The 10,684-nt window shown below is 45.8% G+C and overlaps 1 protein-coding gene across 2 annotated transcripts in view; it reads left to right on the forward strand.

Annotated features, from left to right (window-relative positions):
- Positions 1-10,684, forward strand: part of HK1 (hexokinase 1) — an 88,197-nt gene that overhangs the window by 36,167 nt on the left and 41,346 nt on the right. For both annotated transcript variants that reach the window (XM_011927156.1, XM_011927163.1), the window contains exon 3: positions 8,092-8,240. In XM_011927156.1, coding sequence (XP_011782546.1) covers positions 8,092-8,240 — 149 coding nt within the window. The remainder of the gene's footprint in view (positions 1-8,091; positions 8,241-10,684) is intronic.

Genomic DNA, 10,684 nt, shown 5'->3' on the forward strand with positions numbered 1-10,684 from the left:
CGGGCAACAAGAGTGAGACTCTGTCTCAAAAACAAAAACAAAAAAACCCAAAGCTATAAGGAATCATGGAAGTTGAAGAGCCCCAGAAAAGAAGTGTAGCCATTCCTGATGTGCTGAAGTCTCTCTCTCGCCCTCTCTTTCCTTGGGGATCCTTGTCCCTGAGTTCTGTCCAGGAGGCAGTTTTCATGGTTATACATTATGGCTTCGGATTCAAATGCTGACTCTGCCACTTACTGGTTGTGTGTTTGGAGAAGGTATCTAACCCCCCTTTACCTTTACTTGCTCATCTGTAGAATGGGCGTCATGACAGTACTGACTTCATAGGGTTGCGAGGATTAAAAGTAAAAGGATACCTGTAAGCACTTAGTGATTGGTACAGAAAGACTCAGTGAATGTTAGCTGATGGATGGTCAAATAAAATGTTTCTGATATTCTAGTGACTCACTCACCTGTGAGGAGTGGTCAGGCTGGTCTCAAACTCCTGGTCTCAAACTCCTTCATATTGAATTCAATTTTTTCAATTTTTTTTTTTTTTTTTTTTTGAGACAAAATCTTGCTCTGTTGCTCAGGCTGGAGTGCAGTGGCACGATCTCGGCTCACTACAACCTTCGCTTCCTGGGTTTAAGCAATTCTCCTGCCTCAGCCTCCTGAGTAGCTGGGATTACAGGCGCCTGCCACTACGTGTATTTTTAGTAGAGACAGAGTTTCTCCATGTTGGCCAGGCTGGTCTCAAACTCCTGACCTCAAGCGATCCATCCACCTCAGCCTCCCAAAGTGCTACGATTACGGGCATGATCCACTGTGCCCGGCTGAATTCAATTTTTTAACCTAGTGGTGGTGTAAAGTACTATTGGAGTTAGGACTCCAATGGGAACCCAAAGAAAATTCTATATTGATTTGAACAATGCCACAAAGTCAGGGTAAGAATTTCCACCAAATCTATGATACTTGCTTCCCAGCATTCTCCTTTGTTCTCTCTCTTTCCTTTGGACCACAAATAATTTAAAACCAGTGGCTTCATGTGATATATACATATAATGGAATATAATCGGTTCATAAAAAGGAATGAGGTACTGATCCAGGCTACAGCATGGATGAGCCTCGAAAACCTTATGTCAGGTGAAAGAAGCCACACACAAAGGACCTAATATTGTATGATTTCATTTATTTGAAATGTCTGGAATAGGAGCATCTGTAGATCAGAAAGTACATTAGTGGTTGCTGGGAGATAGGGAGGTTGGGAGGAAATGGTAAATGGTTGTTAATGGGTGTGCAGTTTCTTTTGGGGTGATGAAAATTTTCTAAAATTAGATAGTGGTGATGGTTGCGCAACTCTGTAAATATGCTGAAAACCACTGAATTTTTCACTTTAAAATGGGTTAAAATTGTATACTATGTTAATTATATCTCAGTAAAACTGTTATTAAAAAAAACAACCAACCGATATGTGAAATAGTAAGAAGTATACATGTTGCTCTCTGCCCCTAGTCTCTAGCATTTAGCTTCTAAAACCCTTGCAATTTCCTGAGCGATAGAAGTGCTAGGAGAATCTTTGATCCTGGTCCTGACACAGAGCTCCTAAATCCCTTGGAATTTCCTGGGTGATAGGAGAGTGTCTTTTGTCCCTTGGTGGGCCCCTGGATAGCCTCAGGATGGGGGTGGTTGCCAGGGAAACCAACCATGTGATCAGAGGGTTGCTGTCAACCCCAATCCCCATGCTGCCTCCAGGGAGGGAGAGAGCCTGAAAATAGAGCGAATAAACCAATGGTCGATGATTTAATCAATCACAACTCTGTAATGGTGCTTCCACAGAAACCTGAAACAGGCCAGGTATGATGGCTCACGCCTGTAATCCCGGCATTTTGGGAGGCCCAGGCGGGTGGATCGCTTGAGCCTAAGAGTTTGAGACTAGCTTGGGCAACATGGTGAAACCCTGTCACTACACAAAATACAAAAAAGTTAGCCAGGTGTGGTGGCACATGCTGGTAGTTCCAGCTACTCGGGAGGTTGAGGTGGGAGGATCGCTTGAGCTCTGGAGGTTGAGGCTGCAGTAAGCTGTGATCATCCAGCTGCACTGCACTCCAGCCTTGGTGAAAGAGTGAGACCCTGTCTCAAAGAACAACCAAACAAAACCAAAAAAAAAAAAAAAAAAAAAGAGAAAAACCTAAAATGACTGAGTTCTGGTAGCTTCTGGCTAGCTGAACACATGGAGGTTTCTGGGTGCCACATCTGGAGAGGGCATGGAAGCTCCTGCCCTTTCTCCCATGCCCCTCCCTGTGCATCTCTTCCATCCAGTTCTTCATCTGTATTCATTGTAATATCCTTCATGGTAAATATGCAAATGTAAGTGGAGTGTTTTTCTGGGTCTGTGAGCTGCTCTAGCAAACTAATGGAACCCAAGAAGGGTTGTAGGAACCCCGATTTATAGTGGTCAGCCAGAAGCACAGGCCACAACCTGTGCTTGTGACTGGTGTCTGAAGTTGGGCGGGAGGGCAGCCTCCTGTGAATGAGCCCTCAACCTCTGGGATATGATGCTGTCTCCAGGTAGCTAGTGAAAGAATTGAATTGAATTAGAGAGCATGGAGCTGGTGTTCACTGGAGAATTCACTGTAGAATTACTTGCTTGGTGTGTGGGGAAAAACCCACATGCATCCAGGGTCTCAGGTGTGTTCTGTGTTGTGGTGAGTAGAGAAAAGGAAAAACATACTCTGGTTTTTCCTCTGTGTGTATCTCACATGATGGCATAACTGCTTTGTGCTTAATAAACAGCAAGCAGGGGCGCTGTGTTAGTCCGTTTTCATACTGTTACAAAGAACTGCCTAAGACTGGGTAATTTATAAAGGAAAGAAGCTTAGTTGACTCACAGTTCAGCATGGTTGGAGAGGCCTCAGGAAACTTACAATCATGGTGGAAGGAGAAAATGCATCTTCCTCACAGGTGACAGGAAGGAGAAGTGCTGAGCGAAGGGGGAAGAGCTCCTTGTAAAACCTTAAGATCTCATGAGAACCCACTCATTATCACGAGAACAGCATGGGGAAACCACCTCCATGATTCAGTTACCTCCACCTGGTCTCTTTCTTGATATGTGGGCGTTATGGCGGTTACAACTCAAGATGAGATTTGGGTGGGGACACAAAGCCTGGCCATTCAAGGTACCTTGAATGAATGAATGTATCACTAGTCCCTGTGGCCAGGCAGCTACCGAGCATTTGCTGAGCTGTTCTGGGTGCCAAGGACAGAGAATCCCAAACTGTGGTCTTTCACTCAAGGAACTTGAGAAAGAAGTTAGGAACAGGCCGGGCCCAGTGGCTCACGCCTGTAATCCCAGCACTTTGGGAGGCCAAGGCAGGTGGATCACCTGAGATCAGGAGTTTGAGACCAGCCTGACTAACATGGCAAAACCCCATCTCTACTACAGAATACAAAAATTAGCCAGGCACGGTGGTGGGCACCTATAATCCTAGATACTCTGGAGGCTGAGGCAGGAGAATCGCTTGAACCCAGGAGGCAGAGGTTGCAGTAAGCCAAGATCACGCCATTGCACTCCAGCCTGGGCAACAGAACAAGACTCCCTCTCAAAAAAAAAAAAAAAAAAAAAAATAGAAACAGTGACATTCAATGTGAGAATTCCTTGGTTTGTTATTTATTTCTTTATACCTTCATTAATTCCACAAGTATTTGCTCAGCTTTTACCTACATTCCACACACCATTGTAAGTTCCAGAAATGTAGCAATGTCAGGGCTTATAGCTGGGTAGAATCAAATACAAAATAAGTCAGCTTTATAAAAGAGAACTCCCTTTGTTAAAAACAGAAAGCAAACCTTATTTTGTGTTAAAAATCAAAAGCTCAAGGGACCCAGAATAGTGAAAGCGATCATGAAAAGAAGAACAAAGTTGAAGGAATTTCACTGCCAATTTCAAATTTTTCAGCAAAGCAACAGTAATCAAGACATAGTGGTACTATCATGAAGGAGGAAATGTAGACTAATGGAATAGAATAGAGAGTTCAGAAATAAATGCATACAGGCTGAGTGTGGTGGCTCACACCTGTAATCCTAGTGCTTTGGCAGGCCGAGGCTGGTGGATCACCTGAGGTCAGGAGTTCGAGACCAGCCTGGCCAACATGGTGAAACCCTGTCTCTACTAAAAATACAAAAAAATTAATGTGGTGTCACACCCCTGTAATCCTAGCTACTTGGGAGGCTGAGGCACGAGAATCGCTTGAACGCAGGAGGTGGAGATTGCAGTGAGCCGAGATCGTGCCACTGCATTCCAGCCTGGGTAACAGAGTGAGACTTCATCTCAAAAAAATAAATAAATAAATACATATATTACGGTCAATTGATTTTTGACAAGAGTGCTAGGACTATTCAATGAGGGAAAGAATAGTCTTTTCAGCAAATGGTGCTGGGACACTGGATATCCACATGCAAAAGAATGAAGTTTGACCTACACCTCATACCATGTACAAAATTAACTTGAAGTGGATCAAATACCTAAATATGGGAGCTAAAACTAATAAAACTCTTAGAACGAAATACAGGTGTGAATCTTTGTGACCTTGGATTTGGCAATAGAGTCTTAGTTACAACTCCAAAAGCACAAACAATAAAAGAAAAAACACATAAAATTGGACTTCATCAAAATTTAAAACTTGGCCAGGCGTGGTGGCTCATGCCTGTAATCCCAGCACTTTGGGAGGCCAAGCAAGAGGATCACTTGAGCCAATTTGAGACCAGCCTGGGCAACATAGTGAGACCTTGTCTCCACAAAAAATAAAAAATTAGCCAGGTGTGGTCATATGCCTGTAGTCCCAGCTACTTGGGAGGCTGAGGTTGGAGGATTTCTTGAGTCCAGGAGGTCAAGGGTGCAGTAAGCCATGATTGCACCATTGTACTCCAGCCTGGGCAACAGAGCAAGACTCTGTCTCAAACACAACAACAACAAAAATAAAAACATTTGTGCTTCAAAGGATACCATGAAAAAAAGAAAAGACAATCCACAGAATGGGAGAAAATATTTGCTGGTCGTATGTCTGATAAAGGATTTATATCTAGGACATAAAAAAAAACTTTTACAACTCAACACATAAAAGACAAATGAGGCCGGGTGCGGTGGCTCACACCTGTAATCCCAACACTTTGGGAGGCCACAGCGGGCGGATCACGAGGTCAGTTCAAATAAATGAATAATAATGTATTATATGTATTATATCCATAGAGTGTAACAGTCAGCCATTAAAAGGGATAAAGTCTCATATGCAGTATAACATGATGAACCTTAAAAAACATTTTGCTGAGTGAAATGAACCAGTCATACAAGGTCATATACTGTATGATTTCTTTCTTCTTTGTGTTTTTGAGACAGGGTCTCACTCTGTCACCCAGGCTGGCGTGCAGTGGCGTAATCTCAGCCCACTGCAACCTCTGTCTCTTGGGCTCAAGCGATTCTCCTACTTCAGTCTCTGAGTAGCTGGGATTATAGGCGCACACCATCATGCCCATCTAATCTTTCTTTGTATTTTTGGTAGAGACGGGGGCTCGCCACGTTGCCCAGGTTGGTCTCAAACTCAGCTCAAGCAATCCACCCGCCTCAGCCTGCCAAAGTGCTAGGATTACAGGCATGAGCCACCATGCCTGGCCACTGTATGATTTCATTGATATGAAATGTCCAGAAGAGGTAAATCTATAACAACAGAAAATAGATTAGTGGTTGCCTAGGGATGGAGCAGGATGAGGGGCTTGGGAGGTGATAGTTAAAGGGTACAGAGTTTCTTTTTGAAATAATGAAAATGTTATAAAACGGACTGTGCAGATGGTTGCATAAATCCGAATATGCTGAAAACCATTGAATGGTATACTTTAAATGGATGAATTTTATGGTACGTGAATTAAGTTTCAATAATGCTGTTACATAAGATATAATAATAAAGCTCTTTCCCTACCTAGGAAAATGAGACACCCCAAAGCAGTCTACTATTTACTGCCATAGGATTAAGGGCTTGGTGGATCATGTGCTCTGGAAGGCAGGGGTGGCTGTCACCCCTGGCAAAATAGATATTAGGACAGTGGGGATGTCACCTTAGCATCACGAGTGAAACAGATCTGAACTGATTTTTCTGGGAGCATTGTGAGGGTAGCTAATGAGATGAAGGGTCCAGAATGTTTGGTTGTGGCTTAATGGTTGGAACTTTGCCCATGGCCACCTGCCTTTGCTGTCTGGTGGTCTTGGTGTACAGTCTTGCTCTCTCACCCTGAGGGCCACCCCTGTGCTGCACATGTCACTCCTGAGGGAGGTAACCATAGCAGGCCAGTACTTTGGCCACTGGTACTTTTATGTGACCAAGAGGGAATTCTGTTAAAAGCATCCTCTGGGTGGAAACGACCCAAGAGTCCATTGATAGATGAAAGGATAAACAAAATGTAGTGGATCCATACAATGGAATATTATTCAGTCTTAACAAGGAATGAGGCCGGGTGCGGTGGCTCACGCCTGTAATCCCAGCACTTTGGGAGGCCAAGACAGGTAGATCACCTGAGGTCAGGAGTTAGAGTGGCCAGGCCAACATAGTGAAGCTCTGTCTCTACTAAAAATAAAAAATTTAGCCAGGCATGCTTGCGGATGCCTGTAATCCCAGCTACTTGGGAAGCTGAGGCAGGAGAATCACTTGAACCTGGGAGGCAGAGGTTGCAGTGAGCTGAGATTGCACCTCTGCACTCCAGCCTGGGTAACAAGAGTGAAGCTCTGCCTCAAAAAAAAAAAAAAAAAAAAGGAATGAAATTCTGTTGGGGGCAGGGTGGCTCATACCTGCCTGTAGTCCCTGTTGCTTGAGAGGCTGAAGTGGGAGGATCTTGGGAGCCCAGGAGCTTGAGACTGCAGTAAGCTTTGATCACACCACTTATACTCAAGCCCAGGTGACAGAGCAAGACCCTGTCTCTATTAATTTTTTAAAAAAGGGTAAAATTCTTAAAATATGGATGAACCGGTCGGGCGCGGTGGCTCAAGCCTGTAATCCCAGCACTTTGGGAGGCTGAGACAGGTGGATCACGAGGTCAGGAGATCGAGACCATCCTGGTCTACACGGTGAAACCCCGTCTCTACTAAAAATACAAAAAACTAGCTGGGCGAGATGGCGGGCGCCTGTAGTCCCAGCTACTCGGGAGGCTGAGGCAGGAGAATGGCGTGAACCCGGGAGGCGGAGCTTGTAGTGAGCCGAGATCGTGCCACTGCACTCCAGCCTGGGTGACAGAGCGAGACTCCGTCTCAAAAAAAAAAAAAAAAAAATGGATGAACCTTGAAAACATTACGCTAAGAGGAATAAGCCAGTCACAAAAGGACAAGTAACCTGTGATTCTTCTTGTATGAAATATCCAGAATAGGCAAGTTCATAGAGACAGAGAGTAGAATCGTAGTTGCTGGGGACTGACGGTGAGGGCAAATGGAAGTTATTGCTTAATGGTTATAGAATTTGTGTTGGGGTGATGAAAAAGTTTTGAAAATAGTGGTGATGATTGCGCAACATTGTGAATGTACTTAGTGCTACTGAATTGTGCACCTGAAAATGGTTGCAGTGGGAAATTTTATGCTATGTGTATTTTACCACAATGATAAAACACAACCCTGTGGAGTAAGTGGAGGCCTGGAGTAATCGATGTCAGAGCTGACATGCAGAGACCCAAGGCACTGGGTGGACCTCAGATGTAGGGCTTTGTCTCAGTTGAAATGCTGTGTGATTTTTTATTTCTGCATAGCAGTGCTGTTTTTGGAATAGGTTAAGAAACTAGAGAAACATGGGGTGGGAAATTGTACTTAATTCAGTACTTCCATTCCCCTATAGTCAGAAGTAAGAGACTGGGATTGCTTGAAGCTATTTCTGTCTAAGGACTCCTTGGTAGGATAGAGTTTCTCTTGCCTACTCTGCATATATGGCAGTGGTTGGATGAAGTTTGCATGATTGCCGCTTTCTGGCTGATAACAGCATGTGGCAGGGGGAGGCAGGCAGGGCCTATGCCCTGCCAGGAAGCGGGCATGGTATGTGGCTTCCCCTTAACATTTGAATCTGATGTGATACCTGTTGTCGCCCTAAACAGAAAAGGGAGATTTCATTGCCCTGGATCTTGGTGGGTCTTCCTTTCGAATTCTCCGGGTGCAAGTGAATCATGAGAAAAACCAGAATGTTCACATGGAGTCCGAGGTTTATGACACCCCAGAGAACATCGTGCACGGCAGTGGAAGCCAGGTGGGTCCCTGCTCCCTCCGGGTCACCCCATCGGGCCAGCATCCCCTCGGTTACCTCCAGGAACCAGGCCTCAAAGCACTGGCATCCCCAGCCCCTGGAAGAGGGTTGCTGGAAAGAGTCTGTCGTAGATGCATATGTAAAAGGACTCCTGGGCAGAGGATGTGACAGCCTGCGTGGGGGCTCTGCTTAAACAGAGGCCCTCTGTCTGGGTAAACTGGTGTAGTAGAAGTGGGCTGCTTGGACTTGCGGAGTCTGGGTTTGAGGAGGGAGGTCCCGCAGCTCTGTTGGGTAAATGCACTCATTCCCTGTGGATCCTGGGGTCAGTTCCCCAGTGCAGTCTTAGCAGAGCCCCGGGTGAAAATGCCCCTTTTTCCTGGTCATTGGTCTCACCCACTTACTGGTGGCCCAGGCCTTGTAGGGTATAACTATGGCCTCGTTGGGCAGGATTGAGGGCTCACAGCTCTGGGCTATTTGGGGGGCTTCTTGTTACCTGATTTAGAATAGCATTGTTCAAGCCCTTGACACAGAAAGCAGAGGAAGCAGGGAAATCTCAGTCTCCTCCTTTCACATTCCTGTTGGCGCTCCCCACACTGGGCCCCCAGGAAGGGCTGCCCTTCCTCGCTGCTCTTCCTCCCTTCCCAAGGGACTGTGGGCATGCCTACGAAGGGCCTGTTCACTTGCTCCCTCCTGTCTGGGTAGGGGGAGTGGTGGGTCTCTAGCTCACTGAGGACCCTGTGATCAGGGCTCAGGCAGCCCACTGCAGGTTTTCAGTCCTTTCTGGGTCCCTAAGCCCATCGTGGGGCAGGGGTGCCCTCTTCTCTCCTGTAGACGTTCTGGCTCCTCAAGTCTGGCTCGTCTCCTGAGTTGTGGCTGCTGTCCAGCATATGTACTCAGAGCTGGCCAAATGTTTGCTTTAAGGAGGGTGTGCTCACCGCAAGGTTCATGACTAAGATCTCCAGGGTACTCTTTTGTTCTGGGGTGGACTTTGAGACGAGACCCAGGAGCCTTCTCCTCTTGACTCTGCTTTGCTCTTAGGTTCCTGTGGGTGGAACCTGTCGCAATCCACCAAGCCTTTTCTTTGTTCAAGAGACAAGGGTTAATCCTGGCTAACCTGCTCCCTGGGGTTTTGGTTCAGAGCCCTTCAGATTATGTCACAGTGCATGTCACAGTTAATGCTGTCACTAGAGCAGGTGAGCCACTTTATAGAAGGCCACCAAAGCTGGGTGCATCACTACTGGATGGCCCTGCCCAAGGGCTCCCCTGCTACTCCTCTGTTACTGGGCTGCAGAGACCGGCCCATCCATCTGGTGCCTACACAAAGGCTGCCAGCTGGTAGGTCTCTTGACCATGCCCACTTGGCTGCTGTGTTGCTCCTCCTTGCAGGTGGCTGGCAGCCCAGGGTTTGGCATCCTGCACTTTCTGTTTGGAACCCACACTGGCCTATCACTCTCTGTTTTCCATGGTCCTTGGGTTTAGCTACCTAAGCCTGGCGCATTCACCACTGAGACTCACCCTCTGCTGCAAACATTCCCTGTGTGTTTTGCAAACATTCCCTGTGTGTTTTGGCTTGACCTTTAGGAGCAAGGTTTGTTAATTAAGGGAGTACCCTCACCTTCTTACCACTGCTCCCTTCGTCTCTCCCAGCCTCTGTCCCCATTGTCCCCTTTTCTCAGTCCTAGAATCACTTTATTTCCTACTCTCTCTGTTTCTTCCTCTGCTCCTTTTAAGCAGCCTGAAAAGAGGATGATGATGATAATGATGACAATGTAGTAACATTACAGCAAATTCTTCTTCTTCTTTTTTTTTTTTTAGTTTTTTTTGTTTTTTTTTTTTAGTTTTTGAGACAGTTCACTCTTGTTGCCCAGGCTGGAGTGCAGTGGCGCAATCTCAGCTTGCCGCAACCTCCGCCTCCCAGGTTCAAGCGATTCTCCTGCCTCAGCCTCCCGAGTAGCTGGAATTAGCGTGCACCACCACACCTGGCTAGTTTTGTATTTTTAGTAGAGATGGGGTTTCTCCATGTTGGTCAGGCTGATCTCGAACTGCTTGTTCAGGTGTGAGCCACCGCACCCGGCCCAGAGCACTTTTAAACTTTAATAAATTCAGAAGCACAAATGAAACTTTCTTAAAATATCACCTACTTAGTTTTGGGAATTTTGAATAATAAATGTTTAAGTTTTTTTATTAGCCATTGTTTGCCGTATTTAATACGAGTGACTGAGTATTTTTATTTTAAATTATTAAAAAAAATTTTTTTTAAAGATGGGGACTTGCCATGCTGCCCAGGCAGATCTCAAACTCCTGGACTCAAGCGATCCTCCCACTTGAGCCTCCCAAAGTGCTGGATTATAGACGTGAGCCACTGCGCCTGGCCATAGTCCCATATTTCTTGGAGGCTTTGTTTGTTTCTTTTCATTCTTTTTTCTCTAATCTTGTCTTCTCTCTTT

This window comes from Colobus angolensis, unplaced genomic scaffold (genome assembly GCF_000951035.1).
Source record: "Colobus angolensis palliatus isolate OR3802 unplaced genomic scaffold, Cang.pa_1.0 Scaffold12, whole genome shotgun sequence".
In the NCBI taxonomy this organism is placed as follows: domain Eukaryota; kingdom Metazoa; phylum Chordata; class Mammalia; order Primates; family Cercopithecidae; genus Colobus; species Colobus angolensis.